The 27,324-nt window shown below is 41.9% G+C and overlaps 1 protein-coding gene across 1 annotated transcript; it reads left to right on the top strand.

Annotated features, from left to right (window-relative positions):
- Nucleotides 1–253: 253 nt before the first annotated feature.
- On the top strand, nucleotides 254–25,961 carry LOC132430511 (serum paraoxonase/arylesterase 1-like). The gene is given in 11 exon segments (XM_069541000.1): nucleotides 254–358; nucleotides 8,468–8,537; nucleotides 10,263–10,318; nucleotides 11,567–11,638; nucleotides 11,641–11,755; nucleotides 14,777–14,903; nucleotides 19,058–19,227; nucleotides 19,230–19,257; nucleotides 20,479–20,560; nucleotides 24,313–24,444; nucleotides 25,908–25,961. Coding segments are annotated over 11 exon segments (1,011 nt in total).
- Nucleotides 25,962–27,324: the final 1,363 nt, after the last annotated feature.

Raw genomic sequence — 27,324 nt, forward strand, 5'->3', positions numbered from 1 at the left:
GAGGGAGGGAGACGCAAGAGGGAAGAGATATGGGAACATATGTATATATATAACTGATTCATTTTGTTGTAAAGCAGAAACTAACACACCATTGTAAAGCTATTATACTCCAATAAAGATGTTAAAAAAAAAAAAAGCTTAGAACAGATTAGGCCCGAGATGGCAGAAGATTCCACTTGCAGTAGAACTTGAGCCTCGTTATGCACTCATTATAATACATTACCATATGCCAAACGACACACCCACAGGCGCCATGACACTTCCCCGGCCGACCACAGAAAGCCGAAAAGTGGGCGGTGACGCAATTCCTGGAAATCCTCTCCCCTTTCTCGAAATTGCTGGAATAATCCCCCCACTTGTTAGCCTATGAAATTACTCAGCCCATAAAAACTAACCACTTCTGCACCCCGGGCCTCTTGCCTTCTGAGCCGGCTGGCACTCTGTCTGTGGAGTGTATTTCTCCCAGAGCTGCTCTCCTTCTGAGACGCCCAAGTTCTGTCTCTGGAATGTGTTATCTCTGCTTTCCCTTTACTCTGGCTCGCTCTTGAATTCTTTCCTGCCCAGAGCCAAGGACCCTCACTTGGCGGCCCGAGACCTGGGTCATGACCCTCCTCTCATGCCCCATTTTCCTGCAACCTCTTTACAAAGTCTGTTAATAAATCTACTTCTTACCTGTCACTTTGCCTCTCGCTGAAGTCCTTCTGCGCCGAGACATAAAGAACCTGAGGTTCGTTAAGTCCTGAGACTAGGTGTGCGGTTGCAATCAGAAGACTGTGGGTTCGAGCCCCCTCTTAAGCCAGAGATTGTGGATTCCAGCCCCACACGAGGCTCGTCTGTGTTCGCGTCCCACATGAGGTGTGACTGGATTCGAGTCCTATCTGAGGTGCTATCTGAGGTGCGTGGTTTCAAAAGGACGTTCAAATCCTGCGTCACGCATCTGAGAACCAGAGCAAGAGCTCCTGGAGGGTCAGTAAATTACCTTTATCCCCATTTGAGATATAAGACCTCTGAATCTCAGAGAAAATCATTAATCTGCCCAAAGGAGTGAAGGGACGAGATTATGTCCTGAGACCGGCAGCAGGGTCGGGGTGAATCCGCAGAGGCGATACATCTTTTTTTCCTCAGAGACGCGGCGTATGCGAGTGGGGCAGGCTCGTTAGAAGTTATATAGTCCTGGGGCTGGAAGGAACTTGTGGAAGAATACTTGAGGGGTTCCCGGATGCTTCTGAGGTGATAGCAGCACAGAGCAAAGAAAGACGGGAGCTCCCCTGGATCAGTAGTCTTCCCTGCGCTTCTTTGTAGTTGGCTGCTGTGGCCTCGCGGGTTGTGCACTGCGCAAGTCCCGGAAGTGCCGAGGACTACGATATAAACAGCGCCCCCTGTAGTGTGGAATGTTGCAGCCCCGCGTCTCTGGGACAACTTCCTCATTCCTAAATTGCCCACTGTAATGCGTGAGACCCTTCATTAGAAGGAAACAGCAAAACTAGCATTAATATTTCTGCCACCCCCATGCCCACTCCAGTGGGAAGCACGCTCTAGTGGGAAGAGGGCAGTGGGGGAATTACAACAGACCTGGGTTGCATCTCAGTTCTGCAACTTTGAAGTCACTTTGTCACTGACCCAGATTCTTGGACTTTTTTTTTTTTTTTTTTTTTTTGCGATACGAGGGCCTCTCACTGTTGTGGCCTCTCCTGTTCCGGAGCACAGGCTCCGGACGCGCAGGCTCAGCGGCCATGGCTTACGGGCCCAGCCGCTCTGCAGCATGTGGGATCTCCTGGACCAGGGCACGAACCCGTGTCCCCTGCATCAGCAGGTGGACTCTCAACCACTGCACCACCAGGGAAGCCCTTTTGGACTTTTTAATCAACAGAAATTGATAACAAGTCAGAAGAGAAATTTAGGCAAGGCTTTTTGGGGACCTGTGCTGCAGCACAGGGAGCGAAAACAAATAACAGGTTCCCTTGCTCGCTCCCTGAGGGAGGGCGATCTGGTCCTTTAAATGGGGTGTGGGTAGGGGCAGATCCAGCAGCTGGGCCAGAGGGGCGGCTTAGGTGGCCTGCCCACCCCCTTGGTGGAGCTGTGTGCAGGGATCACGTGCAGTACCCTGTTTTTGTTCCAGACACCTCATGAATGGCAGTGGGTCTTTGGTCTTTTTGTATCATATTATCCATAATTTGTCCCAACTGCACATGCACGCAGTTATTTTTAGTCCCTTATAGTTTGTATTCTGTTGCTTGAGGAGATGTTTGTCCAAGTGCAAGCATTGCAGCAAAGGGTCCTGGGTCCCAGGTCCCAGCCTGTCTCAACTTTACCATTCTGAGCCTGTTTCTCCACCTAAATATTATGGGCTCATAATACATATCACAGTAGGATATATATCAAATCTGGCACATGAAAGATACTCTGTAAATGTTAGCTTTTATTATTGCCATATGCTATCTCAAAAATCTACCTATGAAGGTTGCAGGATACAAAATTAATGCACAGAAATCTCTGGCATTCCTATACACCAACAACAAAAAATCAGAAAGAGAAATTAAGGAAACACTCCCATTTACCACTGCAACAAAAAGAATAAAACACCTAGGAATAAACCTGCCTAAGGAGGCGAAAGACTTATACTCAGAAAACTATAAAACACTGATGAAAGAAATCAAGGATGACATAAACAGATGGAGAAATAGACCATGTTTTTGGATTGGAAGAATCAATATTGTGAAAATGACTATACTACACAAAGCAATCTACAAATTCAGTGTAATCCCTATCAAACTACCAATAGCATTCTTCACAGAATTAGAACAAAAAAATTTTACAATTTGTATGGAAACACAAAAGACCCCGAAGAGCCAAAGCAATCTTGAGAAAGGTAAATGGAGTTAGAGGAGTCAGGCTCCCTGACTTCAAACTATACCACCAAGCTAAGTAATCAAGACAGTATGGTACTGGCACAAAACCAGAAAAATAGATCAATGGTACATGATAGAATGCCCAGAGATAAACCCACACACATAGGGGTACCTAATTTATGACAAAGGAGGCAAGAACATGCAATGGAGAAAAGACAGCCTCTTCAATAAGTGGTGCTGGGAAAACTGGACAGCTACGTGTAAAAGAATGAAATTAGAACACTCCCTAACACCATACACAAAAATAAACTTCAGATGGATTAAAGACTTAAATGTAAGGCCAGACACTATAAAACTCTTAGAGGAAAACATAGGAAAAACACTCTTTGACATAAACCACTGCAAGATCTTTTTTTGACCCACCTCCTAGAGTAACTAACGGAAATAAAAACAAAAATAAACAAATGGGACTTAATTAAACTTAAAAGCTTTTGCACAACAAAGGAAACCATAAACAAGACGAAAAGACAACCCACAGAATGGGAGAAAATATTTGCAAATGAAACAACAGACAAAGGATTAATCTCCAAAATATAAAAACAGCTCATGGAGCTCAATATCAAAAAAACAAACAATCCAGTTAAAAAATGGGTGGAAGACCTAACGAGACATTTCACCAAGGAAGACATACAGATGGCCAAGAGGCAGGTGAAAAGATGCTCAACATCACTAATTATTAGAGAAATGCAAATCAAAACTACAATGAGGGATACCTCATGCCAGTTAGAATGTCCATTATCAAAAAATCTAGAAACAATAAATTCTGGAAAGGGTGTGGAGAAAAGGGAGCCCTCTTGCACTGTTGGTGGCAATGTAAATTGATACAACCACTATGGAAAACAGTATGGAGGTTCCTTAAAAAACTAAAAATAGAACTACCATATGACCCAGCAATCCCACTACTGGGCATATACCCTGAGAAAACCATAGTTCAAAAAGAGCCATGTACCACAGTGTTCATCGCAGCACTATTTACAGTAGCCAGGACATGGAAGCAACCTAAGTGTCCATCGACAGATGAATGGATAAAGAAGATGTGGCACATATATACAATGGAATATTACTCAGCCATAAGAAGAAACGAAATTGAGTTATTTGTAGTGAGGTGGATGGACCTAGAGTCTGTCATACAGAGTGAAGTAAGTCAGAAAGAGAAAAACAAATACCATGTGCTAACACATATATATGGAATCTAAAAAAAAAAATGGTACTGATGAGCCTAGTTACAGGGCAGGAATAAAGAGGTAGACATAGAGAATGGACTTGAGGACATAGGGTGGGAGGGGGAAGCTGGGGCGAAGTGAGAGTAGCGTCGACATATACACACTACCAAATGTAAAATAGTTGGCTGGTGGGAAGCAGCGGCATAGCACAGGGAGATCAGCTCCGTGCTTTGTGCTGACACAGGAGTGGGATTGGGAGGATGGAAGGGAGGCTCAGGAGGGAGGGGATATGGGGACATGTATATGCATATGGCTGATTCGCTTTGTTGTGCAATAGAAACTAACACAGTATCATGAAGCAATTACACTCCAATAAAGATCTATTAAAAAAATCTACCTATGAATGATGCACTTAATGAGTGGTACTTGGATATATATTGTGATAATACCTCACTGAGACCACAGGCTAAGGACGAATAACTCACTGGCCCTCCTCTGTCAGTGCAACCAACATCATCTCCATCTGATGCACTAGCCTACTAATTCCACAAAACAATTCAGCAGACATCTACCAAGTACCTTCTTTTTTCCTCGAGTGCTGTATTCATGTGGGAAGTCACAGGGATGAATAGGATGCAGTATTCACTCACAGATTTCAGAGTTTATTGTGAGCCATGAGACCACAAACTGATTACTGTAAAACAATATAGTAAGAGCCTCTGTAGATGTATACGTGAAGGTTCATGAGGATAAATGAAGGAGTTACTAATCCTGTCACAGAGTATCAGTAGGAGCTGCAGACATCGTGAGTAAGAATCTTCCAGGTGGATTAGCAGGAAGGACTAGGTGGAGGGAAAACTTGCATAAGAAAGTGATGTAGAGAAAAGGGTCCTTGGTGTCATGGCACCTGATTTCAAATCCCAATTTCATCTTTTTAAGGATAGTAGGACCCAATAAGGAATATTGAATAATGAGGGGTGTGCAGTGGCAGAAGGTAGACCGGGCGAGGATGCATATGGTCCCAAGGAAAGTTCCAGAATGGATTTCTTAATGCATAGCTAAAGATCCTTGCTTTCTTTTGTAAGGAGCTGGCATGTATTTGCAAAGAATAATTCATAGCAGGGAGTATGTGATTTCTGGCCAGAGTTCAGCAGCTTATAAATCAGCGACACATCTCAAACATTGAACTTTATCCTTTAGACCTGGAACATTTGGACTTAATCAAGCCCTTGACAAGATATTTCCTGATAATTGAAAATAAAATAGAAAAATATGAGCTGGCTTATAGTAACGCAAGCTGAATTGTCTTCTGGTACTTCCTTCAGCTTTTTGGAAGTGGTGATACCGGTAAATTTTGCTGGGCAGAGGACCGAATGTGATCTTTGCATTCATACTTCAGTTCTAATCCCAGCTCAGCTACTTCCTAATTTTGTAGCCTTGAAAAGCCACTTAATCTTAGTCATCTATAAAATAGGGAAAACAATACCTCAGGGAGAGATTTGAGGATTAAAGCAGAGTAATTACAGTACCTGAACTGTACTAGTAATGATTAGTCTGTTGAGATTTGACTTTTGGCCACAAATTTGAACCCAGAGCAACTGAGTGCTCACTTAATGCCTCCTTACCTACTGTGGGCTCCCTTTAACAGTGATTATTCTGCCTTTTCCAGGTTAGAGATCAACTTCCATGAGAGAGAAGCCTAAGTTAGAATACGGGCTGATCAGTTCTGCTTTTCTCTGCCCTCTGTGAACACATCACATTTAATGAACCTTGCAAGCCAGGCTGCATACCTCTTCTTCCTGTGTGATTTTGACTCTAAAAAAGCTAATTTGGCTATCCTTGGCATTTTTCCCAAGTCTTGACCCACTCACTGATTGCACGTCACTGACTCTTCTTCTGTGTCACTCTTTGTAATGTCCTTGATTATGACCTCCACTCTTAACATCCTGTACCTGTCCTTTGAGTTCCTTGGGGCACTCTGTGTATATTCACGGAGCTTTCTGTACACCAGTGTTTTTCAAAATGGTGGATCACAAAATCAATTTAGTAAATTATGATCAACACTTACCTATTTATTTATTTTTATTTTATTATTATTATTTTTTTGCGGTACGCAGGCCTCTCACTGTTGTGGCCTTTCCCGTTGCGGAGCAGAGGCTCCGAATACGCAGGCTCAGCGGCCATGGCTCACGGGCCCAGCCGCTCCATGGCATGTGGGATCTTCCCGGACCGGGGCATGAACCCGTGTCGCCTGCATCGGCAGGAGGACTCTCAACCACTGCGCCACCAGGGAAGCCCTATTTTATTATTTTTAAAATTGAAGTATAGTTGACTCACAATATTATATTATTTTCAGGTGTACAACATAGTGATTCAGTATTTTTGTAGATTATACTCCATTTATAATTATTATAAAATATTGGCTATATTCTCTGTGCTGTACAATATATCCTTGTAGCTTATTTATCTTATGCATAGTAGTTTGTACTTCTTAATCTCCTACCCTTATATTGCCCCTCTCCACTTCTCTCTTCCCATTGGTAACCACTAGTTTGTTCTCTATATCTGTGAGTCTGTTTCTCTTTTGTTATTTTCATTCATTTGTTTATTTCTTAGATCCCACATATAAGTGATAACATACAGTATTTGTCTTTCTATGCCTGACTTATTTCACTAAGCATAATACCTTCCAGGTCCATCCATGTTGTTGAAAATGGCAAATTTCATTATTTGTTATGGCTGAGTAATATTCCATTGTGTGTACATATATATATATACACACACACACACATCCTCACCAATATTTGTTATTTGTATGACCAGCATCTTTAAATAAATGAAATAGAATTGAGTAGAAAAGTTAAGAATTTATTAAATGTATTAGGGTGAGTATCACTTTGTGAACTTTGTTTCAGGGGTGTGTGTGTGTGTGTGTGTGTGTGTGTGTGTGTGTGTGTGTGTGTGTGTGTGATGTGTGTTTCTACCATGTAAAATGCTTTTCCTAACGAGGGTCTTAGTCTGAAAAGTTGGTAAGGCACTGCTCTAAACTTTCCCTTTTATTTCTTTATTGCAAACTTTTTTGATTATAATGTCAGATTTCTATTGTTGAAATATCTTTTTGTTTCTCAGGTCATGGGGGCAGATCCCAAGTTTCCTTTGAAGTCTGCTTTCTAAGTTTGTGTCCATCATTCAGGGACCCACCCTCTCCTTGCAGGCCAGGCCTTCGTCATCTATCCATTCACCTCTGGATCTCTAGCGCCCAGGTTCTCTACTCTGTGCCTCAAGGTGAACTGTGGTGCTTTAACAAAGCTGATTACTGACCCCACTGCTAACCTCTTAGCTCAGACCCTCGTAGAGGGTAGAATTGATAGCCAGTGGCATGATAGTAGGAGCATGCTACATTTTTATCTGAATGAAAACATGAAATAATCAGTCACCTCCAAATTCCTATTATTTTATACCATATTGTTAGAAATTTTATGCAAAGTGTCCAGTCACCCTTAGCCCATCTTCCTCCTTCTATGAGACTAAATTATCCGTAAGGCAAAGTGAAAACTTTCTCTGCCTGTCTGTCTTTAGTCAAATAAGATTCCTAGGGATTGTTGGATAATTGTTGCTGCTCACTCTGACTGTATTGTATCATTAGTTCTCAAAAAATGTTTATTGTTTAGCTCTCTTGGCCGTGCTAATGTTGTGGTCCATTTCTTTCAAATGCTACGTCAATAGCTCTGTGCTGCGCAGGCAGCCTGCTGGTACTTCGTTCTCACATCTGTTCTTTTTTCCTTTGTCCTTCACTCAAATGTTCCCCGCAATGTTTATGCACTCAGATTTAGTGAGTCACTTTTGGGTGTGTGTATGTGCAATGGCTTTTTATATGTTGGCCTTGGGTATGATTTTCTGAAGTTATAAATCCTTTAAGCCCACCTGCATTTTTCAAGTAACACACCCGAAAGCAGATGTCCAGTCCAGGCTTTGGGGCCACACTGGGCAGATGGGCAGGAGGCCCATCTGTCAGCAGCCCTAAAACATCAATGGAATAAATTGGAACCCTGTTGCTATTTAACCCAAATTTCCACCTAGGACTCCTGACACAGCTGATGAAATAGTTCCTGTTCTGCCAAAGCGCACAGAGTCCTCAAGAGGACACTATGTATCTCCTTTGTGTATCTACCCACCTCTGCTAAATAAATACTGAATGTTGTGCCCAGGGACCCATGTGTCTGGCTCAGGTCTGGTCTGGTAGAATTGCTCAAGTTTCAGGGACCACTAACCCTGGGGTTGAAACCCAGGCAAAAAGTACAGTTAAGGAGAACTTTATTGGCTACTTACCTTTGCAACTTAATTATAATTTCTGGACAGTTTTATGCATAGTTGATTCCTTTTTTTCTCTCCCAGAACAAGAAAAAATGCTTCCCAAGAGTAAAATTGGTAGAACTTCCTAACTGTAAATTAGGGAAAGGAATAGGTAAGTATTTGAGAGGAGGCAGTATCTCGCTTGAAGTATTATCTTGCGAGTTATTTGGTTAATATACTTGTTAAATTTTGTTCAAAAGTAAAACTATGAACCAGGAGAGTATTATTAAGTCAGTAGTTAGTTATGAATACCAAATTACTTGACTTTTGACTTTACCAACCTACTGTCAATGTTTTTGACTGTTTTTTGATCATTTGTTTTTGTTTGGTCTGTTTAGCAAAAACAATAGACAGTGTTTGATTTTATGGTAATATAACCTGAGCAGATGGCAGAGGAGGGACAAAAGAGGAATAAAAAACAATGAGTAAAGGATAAAATTTTTAAAAGACCTCACACACCTATGCAGTTACCACAGGGCTTCTCCTCATGCATCTCTCTTTTAATATCTGGGAGGAAAGTTTTTCCCAGAAACTCTCAGCAGATTTTCCCTTAGATCTCATTAATCAGAGCTAGACAACAGGCTGGTGCCCTAGCTGCAAAGGAAGCTGGGAAGGTAATTATGGGCCTCTTTTGTGGAAGACTGACCCTTCAGCAAAGATAAAAGGGCCAGGGAATAGCAGCTGGTAGGCAACCAACAGGAGTGTCGGAGGACTCAAGTCCCCATCTGGCTTCAACCAACCAGTTTTGTTATTTGAGAACAACTTGTTTGACATTCATGCTTTTGTTATTATTTTTTTTAATTTTTATTGGAGTATAGTCGATTTACAATGTTGTGTTAGTTTTAGGTGTACAGCAAAGTGAATCAGTTATACATATATATATATATATATATATATATATATCCACTTTTTTTTTTTAGATTCTTTTCCCATGTAAGTCTTTACAGAGTATTGAGTAGAGTTCCCTGTGCTGTACAGCAAGTTCTTATTTGTTATCTATTTTATATATAGTAGTGTGTGTATGTCAGTCCCAATCTGCTTTTGTTATGTTTTGAGGGTTTTTTTTAGAATTATTTATCTCAGTTGACTGAGGTTGGAAAGGCTAGACCACACGACTTAATGCAGTTAGCATCAGTAAGCTTGGTCAGATATCTTATAGTGTAATCTTTTTTTCTAGAAAACAAACATGATATTGATATTAAATATCACTGGATATTTGAAAAACAAACATCTCCACTAAAATTATTAATACCAAATCAAAAATCCCATATGTCTCGAGATTGATTGAAATCCAAAAAATTTACATGTACTTAAAGCATAACTAATTTGGTGATATTTTATTGATGTTTATATTAATAGTAAAAGCATATTTGGCATATGAAATGTATCCCCATTTTAACCAAAGCATTTGGAATTTGTTTATATTTCCAATAGGGTTTTCAAAGAGTTTATTTGGTTTGGAATTATTAAGTATCAACATATATCGGGAGTTTATGTCTTTAAAAAACAGCAGGCTATTTTCAAATTACTGTACCTTTTGTACATTTAGTGAATTTCCATGTACTTTAAGAGGTTTTGGGCTCTAAGGAAAAAGTTCTAGCCCATCAATTTAAAACAAATATATTAAGTGTACATTTTAAATGTACTTTATTTCAATATATGAATCGCTTTTAATTTTTAAATAATCACAGTAGTCAACTGGAATAAATAAATGAACCTATCAAAGAAGAGCTAAACATGTAGCCCTATTTTCAAGTTAAAAGTGATAAAGAAAAGGACCCTTAGCTTCCTGCAACAGTATGAAACAATCTGTGCTGTCTATTCTCTTTTCTGACAGAAACTGGCTCTGAAGATTTGGAGATACTTCGTAATGGACTGGCTTTCATTAGCTCCGTAAGTGTTTCCTTTCACTTACTGTGCTCTGAATCATTTTCTAGGACTGGCAGCTTGTCTTTTGTTTCAGCCTTTTTCATACCAATGCCCATCTTCATAGAAAATGAGCAGTGATATGGTTCAAAAAACAAACCGTATATGCATTCATACTGATGTTATGATTTTGATAGTATATGTTCTATGCATATTTGTATTCCTGTGTGTACAGTGAACTCTTATATTCCCCTGTCTTCCATTGTGGCAATTTGTGAGTCCAGTGAGTTCAAGAATGGCTTCCCATTCATCTGTCTATTCCTTGAAGCACTTAAGTGGTATATTCAAATATTTGCTGAATTGAGTGTATATATGTGTGTATGTGTGTGTGTATATATCCCCTCCCACATCATTTAGATTTTTATCTTTTTTTATACTTTTCAGAATAAGCCTTTTAATTTAAAATCGTTGATATTTTATTCCACAATTTCCAAACTTTGAAGAGAAAAGCCCCCATGTTGTTGAACCTCTCCTGCATATAGATCATTGCGGTTGGTGATATAGCTCAAAACAAGAGAAGTCAACAACCTAGTCTAGGAAAACAGAGTTGATAGGATACAGTATACAAGTCATCCAGCCATTGAAAACCCTTTGCTTCCTGTTGTAGTTCATTCAATCCAGTTTTCTCCTATGAAGATGGAAGACTAGTCATCCTATGTAGAAGTGTCTTACAAACTCTTTTTTAAAGGAACAGAATGTATATTTCCAGCAAAATCTTATATGGGACCCAGATATGTAAAACAAATAGATATGTGTCGTTGTTCTACCTTCAGGCTAAGAAAGGAGTTGTTCCCTTTGCTTACTAGACTTCCCCTAAACCTCGTCTCTGAGATGCTTCCAATAAACCTGCTAGGGGACAGTTTAAAAACCATAACCAATGTTCTGTCCGTGTTCCTTGCTTATATTATTGAAGCCCATTTATAAATGTCTCTTTGGTCTGCTCTTCTTTTTTTTTATCTTTGCCATGGGTTGGTAGCTTGATAGCTGTGATATTCGACACACACGGAAGGGTCTGTGCCTGTTGTGTGGGGTCACCTGGTGGAGCATGTGGCTCCCAGAGACCCTGTGGGCCTATTGCACAAGCCAACTAAGAGGCTTCCCATGTGGCCCTGTGGCCGGAACCAGACAGTGTGAACCCATGTGCCATCTACCACCTCCATCAGCATTTGAAGTATTTATAAAGTGCCTGTGTTTTCTCCTCCGTTATTCTATAAGGGATTAAAATATCCTGGAATAAAGAGCTTTGAACTCAATAAGCCTGGAAAAATACTTCTGACAGACATGAACAGTGGATCATGTCCACTGTTGAAGAGGATACAACAGTGTTGGAACTGAGGATCACTGGAAGTAACTTCGATTCGTCTTCATTTAACCCTCATGGGATTAGCACGTTCACAAATGAAGGTAACAATGTTTATTTAATGTTTATTAAAAATAAAGCCAAATTTAAAAAAAACAGAAAAATGTTAATGAAAGAATATTTCTTTTCATCCAACTAAAGTATAATCATGAACAATGTTCTTACTCTGGGTTTTAAACTTACCCTCATGTTAATTAAATATAAAGTTATAACCACGTAAAGGCTTGAGAATGCTAAAATATTTGAGATTTGCAAAACACCTAATTTTTAAAAATACCAACCTTCACATTATCTCTGTAATTACTATAGTAATGATATTCAGCTCTAATCATTATGGGTTTTTCCAGCTTAAAGAATTTTACAGATCCAGGCATTTACAGGCATAGATTTTTCTAACGTAAGACACCTGCAACCTACAGATCCACTGACGGATGGTCGCTTTCGATGCCTCCCTGCCCACTGGTGCCTCTAGTAGTCTTCAAACTGCTTCTCCACATTTTAACATGTTGCCTCATCCCTTATGCCTTCATCCCACTTCTTCCCTTCTTTTTGCAGCCATTTCCTTGGTCTCTACATTAACTCTCAATCCCGGTTGCACACACAAGCACCTGGAGAGTTTTAAAAAGCCTGATGTCCAGGTCCCAGCCCCAAATATTCTGATTCAGTTGGTCTGAGGGAGGCTTGGGCAGTAGTGCTTGTTACAAGCTCTCCAGGAGATAAAAATGTGAGACCAGGGTTGAGAATCACCCTGTCGTCCATCTCCTCATCAGACAATCCCTTCTTCGGTCCCTGCAGACTTTTCCCATTTTGGTGGGCTAAAATTGCTGCCTTGAAAGTTATCAGCAATGTCTCTCTCTCTCTTCCAACTCTCCCCCTCTGCCTCTCCTTCCTCCTTGCCCTCCCCTCCTCTGCTCCCTCCCTCCCCACTTCGTTCCTCCATCTCATTTTATACTGATCAATCGCCCCTCCCTGATATTCCAGTACACTTATCTGTCCTCATTCTGATTCTGCTGCAGGTTGTCTCCCCTCTTTATTATTTTGTCACTCATTTAGAATTCTCTGAGCATTCCCCAAAGGACCAATATTTTGTCTCCTCTTTATTTTCTCTATTTTGGAAAGTTCAGCCATGTCACAACTGTAACTGTGCCGGCTTTCTAGGAGAACACCCCCAAAGTGGATGATGATGATGATGATGATATTTTAATCAACTCTTCAGTTCCCTCCCTTCAGCTTATTAGATACTTCTATTTGGGTTCCTCTCCTATAGCCACATTAAACTCAAAATGTCGAAAAGTAATTCTTTATCCTCTTATCTTCCATTCTTCATGTTTACCCCATGTGACTTCTCTTCTTCCATATATGTGTCTATGAAATATATCCATATGTCCATATATCTTTCCCTTTCAATGACCTCTTCACCCATTTATCAACACTATATTTTATTTTCAAAATATTTTAAGTGCAAAGAAATAGGGTGTTGGGTGTGTGCATGCTCTTTTAAATTAAAATGGGAAAAGTAACCACATACATATTACACAAGTGCTCGTATAAATTGCTTTTGTATTAAACACTACATCATGGATTCCTTCCTCTGACAGTGCATTTAGAGCTACTTTACAATGGCTCTTTAGGATTTTGTTGTGTGGGAGTACCATAATATAGTTCATCTGTTGATGGATATTAAACCTGTTCCCACCTTTATGCTCATTGAAAACAATGCCAAAATAAACATTCTTGTACATACGTCTTCTGTGAATACTTCCTTAGGATAAATTCCTAGAGGTGGAACCTGCTGTGCAAAATGTGAATCCGGGTTTTAGTCCTCACTTATGTTTGATTTCCGACTCCCTCATTCCTCAGCCATCATCAGGGACTTTTGATACTTCCTGTCAAATGCCTCTCTTGTCCTTTCTTGTCTTTTCCTATCAATGCCATCTTCCTGGTCCAGTCCCTTATCTCCACGTGCCTGGATTACTGCCATACGCACAGGTCATGTTACTCCTTGGTTGAAAGCCCCCTGTAAGTAAGCCCTGGATCCCTATCCTAAGCCTTGAAGACTGGCCTTGGCTTCTGTTTCTGTGGCTTCAGTATTCCCACTCTTTTACTCCCCCAGCCACAACCTCACCATTAAGTGTTCCAAGGAAACGGGTGCCTCAGGCCCTTTGCACACTCTCTTCCTTCAGCCTGGAGCACTCTTTCCCCAGATATTCACATAGTTCAGTTTCTTATTTCGTTAGATCTCTGCTTTGACATCATCTTCTCAGAACTTCCCTGACTCCTGTGAAGAAGACATCTCATTACTCTCCATCCCTTTATCTGGTTTTGTTTTCCCTTTGTAGCACTTAGCACCAATTAAAATAAACATTTGCTTGTCAAATGGACTAATGGGAAGCTTCATAGCTGGCTTTTGTGTTCAGATTTCTTCAATTCAACCTCCTAAACTTTACACTATTTTCCTTTAAACACCAGTTCAGTCACGTCAAAGCTTTCCAAAGACTCACTGCTTCCAAAGGCAAAGACTATGGCCTAATTTCACTTGCTGGTTCTGATCAGACCTTCTTGACCACTTAAACTGGTCTCTTTCATGTGTCAGAGTTGCACTGACTCCCAGAATCTGCTTCCCTTTGATATTATCTCTCGCGTGCTCTTTTTATGGAATTGATCATCTCACACTGTGTAAATTACACCTGAGCACACCTTCTCTTATTGATATTCTTCGCATCTTTTATCTCTTTAATCTCAGTGCTGCATCTTGCTGAGACCATTTGCATTAGAAAGCTTAATAAGCTCTTTGGAGTTTTAGTGTCAAGGGCTGCTCATTCTTAAGTTGAGGATTTTTTTTCCCCTTGTGGAGTCTGGAGTTTTTAGAGACTGTCACTGGGTCTTCCTTTAGCCATTTTTCTTTGGAGCAATCACAAATGCTTCTCTACAAAGACATGAAAATATTCCATCTGCCTGATACCCTAAGTACTGGTTGGAGGTGGGTTGAAATTGCTTTCTGGAGACAGGGCTGACAGCTGACAGCTCGGTTAATGTTTCCATTTTTGTTTTTAATCTCTTCTCAGATAATACCGTGTACCTGCTGGTGGTGAACCATCCAGATTTTAAGTCCACGGTTGAGTTGTTTAAATTTCAAGAAGAAGAAAAGTCACTTTTGCATCTGAAAACCATCAAACACAAACTTCTGCCTAAGTACTGAGATATGTCATATTTCTGTTTTCCTTTAACACCAGTGGATGGTTAATCCACTTTTAGTGTTTCTTTTTGGCAGGGAGTGGGGGACGGGGTGGGGGGATAATGGCAACTCCCCTTTCTAATGATCACAAACTCCTCCAAGCGTTCTTCTGCAGAAACTTTTTTTTTCATATAATTTATTTATTTTATTTATTTATTTTTAGTTGTGTTGGGTCTTCATTGCTGCGTGCAGGCTTTCTCTAGTTGCGGCGAGCGGGGGCTACTCTTCGTTGCGGTGCGTGGGCTTCTCATCGCGGTGGCTTCTCTTGTTGTGGAGCATGGGCTCTAGGCGCACAGGCTCAGTAGTTGTGGCCCGTGAGCTCAGTAGTTGTGGCCCGTGGGCTCAGTAGTTGTGACTCGCGGGCTCTAGAGCGCGGGCTCTAGAGCGCAGGCTCAGTAGTTGTGGTGCACGGGCTTAGTTGCTCCGTGGCATGTGGGATCTTCCTGGACCAGGGATCGAACCCGTGTCCCCTGCATTGGCAGGCGGATTCTTAACCGCTGCGCCACCAGGAAGGTCCTCTGCAGAAGCTTTTGAGGACTCAAGCCCCTCAGAGAAGACCCATCCTCTTCCTCCCTCATTTCCCAGGTTGGCTGGATGCTGCGTCATGGCTCCTGGCCTCAGAGAATGTTCCTTTAATCTTTTAGCAAGAAAACACTCTGCTCTTCTCGAAAACCAGACTTAGTATTTCAAACTCAAGCCAGTTCCATAGACAGATTTCACATTTTGAGCTTATTTGTTATTTATTTTTATATTAAAAGATGTAATATTACATGTTTCTGAGAATTAGAAATACATACCTAAGAGGAGATCTGAAATCTGGTACCTCTAAGACCTCCCTGTGCTGCCTCTTCTGCTGTTTGTTTTGCACACAGTTTTTGAAATAGCAGCTCTTTGGTGACACTGAGCTCCATCCCAGGCTCCTTGACAGTATGACGTACAGAGAAAGAAAACACACCTGGATCCCTGATCCCCAACAACCCAACACAAAGTCAGCATCCTCGCTTGCCTTAGGGTTTGGTTTACGAGGTAGTGATGGATTTAGGAAAGTAATCGGATGCTATCTTCCCAAACAGTTTTTATCCTCTAATCATGATGATTTTCTAGAATCCTACCCTCTATTTGAATAATTTACCTGCAGAATTCAATTATCTCTGACTTTGTAAATCTAGATTTCTTTTAAACCGTGTGGTATGTACATGCAGGTACCTAGCAGAGCACCTGCTAAGTGATGTGTACTCAGTGTTATCAGTGCTCCCTCCTCTCCTTTCTTACCTGGTGGATTTGAAGATGAGGAAACCGAGATCGGCGAGAAATCGAGTTACTGGATGAAAGTCAGTCAACCAATTAGTGGCCATTACAGACTACAGCCCAGGTCTTCATCTGCATGAAAGTTCAGACAACAGCTTTTGGTGGGAGAGTTTCTTCATACATTCATTCAACAAATATATTTTGGAAAGAGAATGAGGACACTGAGTGTCTGGAGAATGTGCTAAATCCCAAGATCTAAATTAGGAGAAAGTATGTAGACTAGAGAAGCTGGGCTAATGGTAATAACAGTAGTGATAATCACAACTTAATGAGCTTCAACTGTAAGTTGCGTGGTGCAGTAACCAATTTAACAGATTATTTTATTAACTTTTTACAAATATATATTTTTTTAATTTTTGGCTGTGTTGGGTCATCATTGCTGCGCGTGGGCTTTCTCTAGTTGCAGCGAACAGGGGCTACTCTTTGTTGTGGTGCGTGGGCTTCTCATTGTGGTGGCTTCTCTTGTTGCGGAGCACGGGCTCTAGAGCTCAGGCTCAGTAGTTGTGCACGGAGCATGGGCTTAGTTGTTCCACAGAATGTGGGATATTCCTGGACCAGCGATTGAACCCGGGTCCCCTGCATTGGCAGGCGGATTCTTAACCATTGCGCCACTGGGGAAGTCCCACAAATATCTTCTTAATTAGGTTTTATTTCTATACCAGTTTGGATTAAAGAAAATGAGGGCTGGAGTATTTAATTTGCCTCAGGTGACACTGTCAATAAATGGTACAACTGGAACTTTAACCCTGGTTGCTGGAGTCTGGAGCTTGTGCTCTGAGTCACTATGAAATAGTGAAAACTTATTTTATTTGTTTTACCATTTAATCTTGGAAATCTCAATTTTGTCCAATTTCCCAGGGTTAGAGTATTTTTTTCTGGGCAATTGCAAATATATTGATCTTTGTCAATATAGAACCAAACTATAGTTAGTGCCACAATTAACTAAAATTCTGCTCTCTCCACCCAAGGATCAGCCGTGTATATTTTCTGCTTTGTGTTTGATGGTTGTTTATATGGTTGTCTACAACATTAATATTCCAATGACTATTATAATTTGAGCATGTTATTAATAATAATAACAACACAATGGTCATCATTGGTCATTTACTGTATGCCAGGCATGGTGCTAGGGTCTTTGATTCATTATTTCATTTTATTCTTACCCCAACATTTCAAGGTATGGAGAGGCTCAGAGTTTAGGGACGTGCTGTGGCCCCATGGATGATAGCAAGCAACTCCGGAATTCAAACGGAGTTCATCAGATTTCAAAGCTATTACTCTAAACCCTTCTGCTCTTCTCCTTTTTATGAAAAATAGCAAAGGATTATAAAGCAAACTAATTTCAGAAATCTACCTTTAAAAAAGAGAGGAGGGCTTCCCTGGTGGCGCAGTGGTTGAGAGTCCGCCTGCCGATGTAGGGAGCGCGGGTTCGTTCCCTGGTCTGGGAGGGTCCCACGTGCCGCGGAGCGGCTGGGCCCGTGAGCCATGGCTGCTGGGCCTGCGCGTCCGGAGCCTGTGCTCCGCGACGGGAGGGGCCACAGCAGTGAGAGGCCCGTGTACTGCAAAAAATAAAAAAAAAAAAAAGAAAAAAAAGAAAAAAAAAAAAAAAGAGAGGAAAAAACCCCAGCTTGCAGGCTTATGCCTGAAGCCTGTACAGACTAATCCTAAATTCCTAGACCCTTTTTCTCATGTAGTAACTGTGGCTACCACTGATGGAGGCTTTGTGATTGGCGGGCTCCCCGCAAAGCATACAGCAGGCATCATCTCATTGTAATTCCCACTGCAACGCCACAAATGAAGATTCTGACCCTTAGTCGTCTACTAATGAGCTGTATGACTTTGGGAAAATCATTTAACCTCTCTTTACAGATGAGAAAACTGAGGCTCTGTACGCTTATCAAAGTCGCCCAGGAGCCCAGAGCTGCGTCAGAGCTGATGTGCTGGCCATGACGCCCTCCGCAGTGGAGCGGAGATAATTCTCTCCCAGATAATGGCCCCCGGGAACTTCTGTCACCTCAATCAGCGCAGCATGACTCACTTATGTGTTCGCTGTTGTACCTATTAAAGCAGAAAAATAGACTCATATATCTTAGATTTTCAGTAACACAGGGAGAATCAAAATCAGAACAGCACCAAAAAAGCCACAGCATCCTATTTCTGAGCATTCTTGCTCACAGACATTTCACTCCATTTTGAATTATGAAACTTCATGGCTGGATGTGATCCTGTAAGGCTGAAAGATAGACCAGTCCATCTACTCCTTTTTTATAGATAAGGAAACTGAGGCCCTGGGATGTGAAATGATTGATTTTCCGTAGATCACACAGCTAATAGTAGCAGAGCTTTCACTAGAATGAAAGTCTCAAGATTGCCAGGGTTTTTTGCACTGCCTGATGCTGACTTGGACTGTTCTATAGGAGCATCAAGAAATGTGTGGCCCTGATAATGATTCCCGGCCTAATTTAATGTCTGTGGAGTTTAGTCTATCTAAACATACACACACACACACACACACACACACACACACACACACACACACACTTTTTTAAAGACACAGCTTATAGGATTTTTATGTTCCATTGCTATTAATTAATAACCTTTTAGGGTTTCTTAGGGTAATTATTGTCTTTGAGGATTGTATAGGTTGGACTGATATCACATAATTCTGGGCTGTAACAGCTATTGTGAAGCCTCCATTCCACTTTTTGGTTTTATAAGTAGACATTAATGAATGCCAATGCATAATCCTGTAACGTACCATGGCTTCACCTGCACGTGTCATATGTGTGTGTTTGAATTGCAGTTTGAATGGCATTGTCGGTGTGGGACCTGAACACTTCTGTGCCATCGGTGATCACTATCTTGTTGACCCCTACCTGAGATCCTGGGAGTTGTATTTGGGTCTAGCGTGCTCATTTGTTGTTTACTACGGTCCAAATGAAGTTCGAGTGGTGGCCAGCGGACTTGATTTTGCTGTGGAATCAACATCTCACCTGATGGCAAGTATGTGAACTCTTTAAAATGCCATGCATGTCCCCAGATTCTCCTTAGACATCTTTAGAGCATATTCATTTCCTAAATGATGGGATGCATTTTAACATGTTATCCCAGTAAGAGGATTAGGGAAAATGTAAAATATCTTAATTTTTCAGGGGGTAACATATATCAAATCAGAATTTTCTGTTTTGTGAAGGCATACTCTTTTTAAATTTCTTTTTTGGGGAAAAAAGTGCATTTCAAGAGGGGGTACTGCAATAAACATTTAGTATTACTAAACAGCTTTGTTTTGAGGGAAGATTTTTGAGTGTATAATGAGATTAACAATTTGTAGGTGTGTATATATCAGTAGTGCTGGTTTGTGACACAACAAAAAGCTTGTACCAAAATGTACATCAAGGCACCACTTCCTTCATAAAGAAAGTGTTACCATGGAGAAAAAAGTCAGCCTCACTAAGTAGTGTGCTTAGTGATGTAGTTGATTTACATTATTTTCTGGTGGTGACCGTGAAACAATTCACAGACCAGCAGTGGTTTGGGGACCACACTTTGGGTAGCATTGGTGTGTATATAAAATCCTCCTCGTCTTGTATCATGAAGGATTTGTAACATACTTAGAAGGTTAGTAACATATTTATAGAGGGTAGTAACATATTTAGAGAAAGCAACACAGACAGTTTTCAATTATTCATATCATCTCCTGGTCTTCACAGATAGCAGATAATCACGCAGTCATTTATCTCTTTGTCCTGGGATGCACTGTGCTTAGACTGGCCACAGATCGTTATGATGAATGTGACATTGCACTCAGGGTAGAGGGGAGGAAGTCTCCTCTCAGATACAGGCCGAGCACTTGTCTTCTCTTGTGCTTTCTCTGGCCTAAAACGAGGCGCTAAAATGCAGAACCTGGGGCTTGCCATTACGTTGACAAACCAAGAAAAGCACTGTCATGCTTTTGCTCCCAGTTATTTGAGTTAGAGTTAGTTCCTTCCCTACTAGTCAGTGCCAATTAGCTTCCCACCTTTAGAAATAACTTTTCAGAGATTAAAACTCCTCTGTGCTCTGTCAACTCATTGAGTTCCTTCAGAATTTGGTGTGCTTTGAGACAGGTTCCATTTTCCAGTCTCTAAGCAAAGTTCTTCCCTAGGAAGAGTTATTACAACTTCATGGTAACCTTCTGAATCACATTACTTCACGAGCTTTGATGTAGCTCTTTCTTCTTTGAAGGTATGTCTATATATCTGAAGTGCTGGCTCATAAGATTCATGTGTATGAAAAGCACACTAATTGGACTTTAACTCCATTGAAGGTAAGATGTATTCATACTATAAGTTTGCAGAGTGATAATTAGATTCTAATTGATTTGTGAAATTAAAAGTGAGGAAAAAAGGATTGTCTAATTGGAGTGGGTGAGAACCAATTTTTCACTCTTTTATTGAGTCATCAGCATCATATGGGTTTGTTGTTCACGTTTGCTTAGCTGCAGAGTGGGAAGCAGCAAACCACACTCATCACCTGTGAAACTGATTCTTTCTGCTCTAGTGAATTTTAAGCTTGGCATTGTGTTCTTCAGTTCTCTCTTTCCTTTCTTCCTTCCTCCTTCCCTCCCTCCCCGCCCCCCCCTTTTTTCCCCTCCATGTTGATGGAACAGACAATAGCCTCAACTTGTATACGACAGCACAATATTTACAAAGCCCAAGTACTCACAATGGCCGCCAGGTGCCCTGGCAGCCCATCCCTTTGCTGCCTTTGTCTCCAGCCCTTGGCCCGCTGCTGAGATACTCCTGCTTGAGTATTTCTGGGGCTCCCCCGGCAAGGCCCTGCCTCAGGACGGGGCACTTGTCTCTGTCCTCAGGTGCTCTTCCTCCAGATCTCCACGGCTCTTCCTTCATACCTTTCCAGATTTCGCTAAAATGTCACTTCAGCGAGGCCTTCCCTGGGCACCTAATCTAAACTTGCAATTCTGCTCCTTGCTAAACACACACACACACACACACACACACACACACACACACACACACACACACACACACACACACACACACACACACACACACACACATTTCCTCTCCTTTATGGCTTTGTTTTTAGCATCCTTTGCTAACATATTTTGTATTTTACTTCTCTTCTCTGTTGTCTGTGTGCCTCTCCTACTAGGGTATAAGCACCACAGGACAGGTATTTTCCCTATGTGTTCCTGGAAGAATTCCCACACGTAGTAGGCACTGAACAAATTAGTTGTTAATTTAACATGCTGGGACAGGGCATTCTTCAGAGCTTCACCTTCACCTGAACCAATTCTGATCCAGTCTGAAGGTTTGGAGCAAAAGGGGTAAAAACACAAAGGAGAGGAAAGAAGAAGTAAGAGCAAAGTGGAGTATTATGAAAGTAATGCTTGGAAAAACACGAAGATGATGCTCCCCTGACACACCTGCCCACGGCATAGGAAGCGCTGTCCCCAGGCGCCGTGTGACTGTGCCTGTCGGCGCATCTCAGTGACTGTCCTGAGGGGCTTCACTCTGAGAAAATTACCTTGAAGCAACATCAAATGTAACATCATGTTTGACATTAAAATCACTGGCAGGGCTCGTTTGGTATTCAGCTGAAGTAAAATGGAATTACACACTCCTATTGGCTGGGGGAATAAAAACAAATTGTAGTTATAACTATAGGCACTTCTGCAAATTGAAAGTTAAAGGATTTTATAAGAATAAAACCCAATCCAGTATACATTCAACACAGAATCATAAAGGCACTGCTCTTGCCGAGGCAAGATTGAGGGCAAAGCTTATTTCAGGTTTGGCTCCCACTTCTGGCAGCAGATCATGCCTGTCCCCTGACATAACAATTCAGTTGAGACTCCCCCCCTTCAAGGGTAATGTTATTCTTTCTTTTGAAGGATCATATTCATTAAGACCAGTTAACTGATACTTGGAGTGCCAAGAAATTTGATAAACTAGCTGGGATTGTTCTTAGAACTTGGGATGAGATGCAGATGGGTTTATGTCCTGTCCAAGTGGGGTATATACATACAATGAAATATTATTCAGCCTTAAAAAGGAATGAAGTACTAAATCATGCCGCAACACCTACGAACTTGAAGACATTATGCGAAGTGAAATAAGTTAGACACAAAAAGACAAATAGTGTATGATTCCAGGAACCCAGAAGAGGCACATTCATAAACAGAGAGCGGAATAGAGGTTACCAGGGGATGGGAAAGGGAGGAATGGGGGGCTCCTGGGTACCGTTTCTGTTTGGGATGAGGAAAGGTTCTGGAAATGGATCGTGGTGATGGATTCACCACATTTCGAGTGTACTTGATGCCATTGAATTGTACACTGAAAAATGGTTAAAATGACAAATTTCAGGTTTTACATATTTTACCGCAATAAAAACGATCCCCTCCTCAAAAAAAAAAAAAAATCCAAGACACAACCAATGAATAGTCTCACTTCAGTGAGTTCCAACTCTCTAAAAATTGGGATATTTGTTAAGAGGTTCCAGTGTTTCCCAAAGAGAATAATTTACCGTTTCCCTTACCAAGGAATGTAAACATTTCCACTGGACTTTGTGGAAGCATGAAACGCGGTCTGAGTGTGCATCGTGGTGAGTTAGTATTGCTAGGAATTACAGATTTGCAAGGGAAGAGTTCATTGCTGAGCCCAAGCTGGGCTCCCTGCTGGACTGTCAGCTCTTGCTCAGCAGGACCCAGGCCTGCCCCTTGCTCAGCAGGTGTGCAAGGCAGGAGCTCATTAATCATGCAATGAATGGACGGGACCCCAGGTTTCTGTGTCCTTCTTCCACTCTCACTCCCCACCCTCATCTTTGCAGCCTTTCATCTGCCACGGAATTCACCAGCTGGCCGTGACCCCTTCCAAAGATAACAGCAGAACGCTGCGACAAACATTTTCCTCACATAAAGAATTTAACGTTATCAGCCTAGAATGTCTGACACTGGGATAGATGGGGTTTGGGGATGGAGGAGACTTGGAGCTGATTTTGGCCAGAGGATGTTTGCTCAGCCGCCTCCTTTGGCCAAACTTGCCGGTTTCCAGGGTAGGAATGAGTGATGGCACTGCATGAAGGTCAAAAGGAGGCTCTGCCTCAATGCTTGAGCCCTCTCGTCCCTTCCCGGCCATGTGGAGAGAGCTCATTTTGAGTAGGAAGCACAGGGCAGCGTGGGCTCACCACAGCTGTCTGCCCACGCTCTGGCCTGTGCAATGAGTCACCGCCGATTATTACAGGGTCTCTGGGTGCTGAGGTAGGCTGGCCTCTGTTTGAGGTACACGGTAGATATTGTTTCTCCAACTGAGAGTTAGAGGTAAACAAATAGATGCGATTTCTCCCCGGTAGAAGGCAGCCAGGATGATGAATGATGGAATTAAGAATCGTTGGTATTATTTATGATCCCGGTACAAAGCCGCGACCGCAATCTGTGCAGTCATCACATGCTTGCAACTTATATTTAGAAAATAAGCAGCAGAAGAACAGGGAGTTGAATAACATCAGGAAGCCAAGGAAGAAACTTTTCCTCAACTCCAAGGCACAAATTAGACCCCGGGTGATCATTTCCCCTCTGGCTGCAGAGCCTGTGATTAGCCATTAAAGAAGAGCCTACATTTCATTGATGTTCTCATCAGAAATGAATCTACATTTCCTGGTTGTTTTCTGAATGCTTATAAAAATATCATTTGCACATGCCGTTTTAGAAGGAACTGTTTTAGGCTGCACTTAAAACTTTTTTTTTTCTTTCAGTTTTAATTTCATACACAGATGTTAGTCCAAATGCCTTCATCTAACTTTTAACAGTCTTTTTTGGTTTTCTGATCTTCCCCCTCCCTCGTGTGTCCTGGAAACCGGCAAAATACTAGCATAGATGGAAAGCTAGAGGAATTCCCTTGAGTGCTAGTGAAATGGGGCAGAATTGTCATGTCCCCGGAGCCAGGAGTGTGGTGACCAAGGAAGGACAGGCTGATAGTTTTCCCTGACGTATTGCTCCATCACCTCTCAAATTTTTTTCACTTTCTCTCCTTCCTTCTCTCCTTGGTTTTCATCTAGAAGCCTCTGGACTTTAACACACTTATGGATAATGTATCCGAGGATCCTGTGACAGGGGACCTTTGGGTTGGTCGCCACCCCAATGGCACGAAAATCTTCTTCTATGACCCAGAGAATCCTACTGGATCAGAGGTTAGTTTGCAAAATGAATCATGTCAGTGGTTGAAAATATAAATCTCAATTATATGTGCAAATAAAAGGGGGACATGGATAGATGACCCCAGAGATCAGATATAAAAGGGAATGGGACCCCGGGAGGCATTTGAATCAGAGTCCAGGTGGGAGACAGATGGTACGTGTAAACTGGGCGATTTGAGGGGACTTCATGAGGGCACTACGTACAGAGGTGTAGGCACAGGCAGTGAACAGGGATAACGCAGTACCCCAAGGCTAACAAGGAAGGCAGGGATGGTAGCCGGAAGCCAGACGAGAAGGGAGCTGTGTGTGGAGAAGGCGCTGGGAGGGGAACCTGACCTCTGGTTGAGGGATGTAGCCAACCAGCAAGGGCCTCACGGGGTTGGGGGGCTGGGGTCAGCACCCCACCTCCCTCTCGGCCCTCCCTCTCCCCACCGCTGCTGCTGCTCCGTGGTCAACCTCCACTGGAGGCTGGAGGGCAAGGGAGCCTTGAATGGGCTTCGTACAGGCTGAGCACAGTGGAGGGTGGGCCTGGAGGGCTGGGTTAGGATAGCCAGCAGTGGACTGCGGTCCATATCTTTATTTCAATAGTGAGTTTCTCCAACTTGGCAATTCGCAAGAGTCTAAAAAATATACCATACCACATTGCTATGGTCTAATCATTTGTGTGTTACCTGCCTTCCTGTTCAACCCCCTTTTCCTGTGTGTCAGTACACGCACAAGTTTGTGTTATGGACCAGTCCTAAAGCAGGGATGGCCATCCTCTCCAAACCTTCCTGGCAGAATGGAAACCTAAATCCCTTGCTGGAATGATCTGGGCTTAAAAGAACTTCTCTTCCATCTTAGTTTTAGTACCCAAAGACCCTATTGGTGTCCATGGTCTTTTTTTCAGAGGATTGTTTTGGCAGTGCAAACAAGAATTTGAAACTCACTTTGCCAGGGGCATCTGAACGTTTACTATGACTTACCTGGGGTTTTTGACTCGGAGTTTTCAGTAGGTACTAACTGTACTTGTTATTTACGTCAGATACACGGTATACTTTCTGACATGGTTTACTGCTATGTATTCTTTTTAAAGCTCAGTTTTAAGAATCAGTCTCGGGCTTCTCTGGTGGCGCAGTGGTTGAGAGTCCGCCTGCCGATGCAGGAGACATGAGTTCGTGCCCCGGTCCGGGAAGATCCCACATGCCGCGGAGCGGCTGGGCCCGTGAACCATGGCCGCTGCTCGAGCCTGCGCTTCCGGAGCCTGTGCTCCGCGGCGGGAGAGGCCGCAACAGTGAGAGGCCCGCGTACCGCAAAAAAAAAAAAAAAAAAAAAAGAGTCAGTCTCATACCACCCTCCACCCCTGAAAAAAAAAAATTTTTTTTTAAAGGCTGCATCTCTTGGATAAGAAACAAAAACCAAATACGTATTTCCATTTGCCTGTTGGCCCTTCATGCCCTTTATCTCTGGGTTTACAGGACAACTGTGATTATGGTGAACGGCAATCCTCTGTGCCTTCTGTTAGTTCTTAGCTATTACGACTGCCGTATGGTATGCTGAATAGAATTGAAGAAATGTATGCTGTGGCGTGTTCACTGCTCAGAACTGGGCAGAATGTTAGATTCTAATTTGTTCTTGCTTGTTAGCTCATTTGAGGAACTTGGGCCATTTGCTATAACATGGACTTAGTTTGCTGTTCTGGAAAAAAAATACTTCCTTTCTAATGATGCATCTGGTAAGGTATAGCAAAAAGTAATAACGATCCATTGTCTAAGGCACTGACCCAGGGGAGAGTGATTTAGTTTTATTAGAAAGTGGTTTCCTAAAGCCAAAGTGCACCATCAACTATTTCCCAGTAACTAACTACGACATGTGAATGCTCCAGCAACTTCCTAAGACATCTGTCTTTGCTGCCAGCTGTTTTGGAGAGGTCCTTTTAAATGCTCACGTTGACCCTTTCATAAACAAGCACTAGCCTTCCTATTCTGCCATATTTGGTGTTTTTGTATATCGGTATCTGTTCTTCAAGTCACTGTACTTTATCCTAAAGCCTTCAGAAGAACACGAACTTAAAGCTGAAAGCGAATTTAGAGTTAATATGGTCCCACCCATCTCATTCTACAAATGAGAAACAAACAGTTAAGTGGAAGATCCAAAATACAACCTCTGGGCTCCTGCCCTACAGTGTGCTCGGTATAGTAGGTGAATCATATGAAATTACCATTTTATGGGCCAAAATGGTCAAACATCGGCTATCATGTACAGCCATCTTAGATACTATCAACACTATACTGCTGCTAATGATACAATCATATTTCTGCTCAACTAAATGAAGGAAACCAAACTCATGAAATCTTCCACATTTAGAGTGGGACCCTAAGTTCAGAGGAATGATGAATGTGGTGGAGAGGTATGTTCTTTTTTGGGCAATGCTCTTTTTTGTGTTTGTTTTTATTGCCGCATTTAAAACCCAGGAATTAAGTGTAAACATTCAAATTCCTAGCTTACCTGAAAATATACAAAAACTGGCCTGAATTCCAGCATGGCAATAATTTGACTCTTACTGAGTAATACCCCCTCCTTCCCACAATTTACCATAGTCCCTACTGCTCCTTTATGTCTCACACCCAGGCTGTACTACTGATTTATAGTTCTTGCCTCTATAGGTCTTTGAGTCTCTATCACTGTTAAAGATCATCTGATCAGAAGCTGTCATCTTGCCAAGGAGGAAACAGGTATGATATAGAGAGTAATTTTGGAACAAAATATGGTTTACCTAAAGGCTGCTTCTTATGGAGAAATGACCCCATATTTAAAGTTATGTCTTGAGTGACTTTAAAAAATATTAATCTAATGTTATTTTTCGATGGGTGCTCCAAATCCAGAAGATTTTAG

The sequence above is a fragment of the Delphinus delphis genome, chromosome 9 (genome assembly GCF_949987515.2).
Source record: "Delphinus delphis chromosome 9, mDelDel1.2, whole genome shotgun sequence".
NCBI lineage: Eukaryota > Metazoa > Chordata > Mammalia > Artiodactyla > Delphinidae > Delphinus > Delphinus delphis.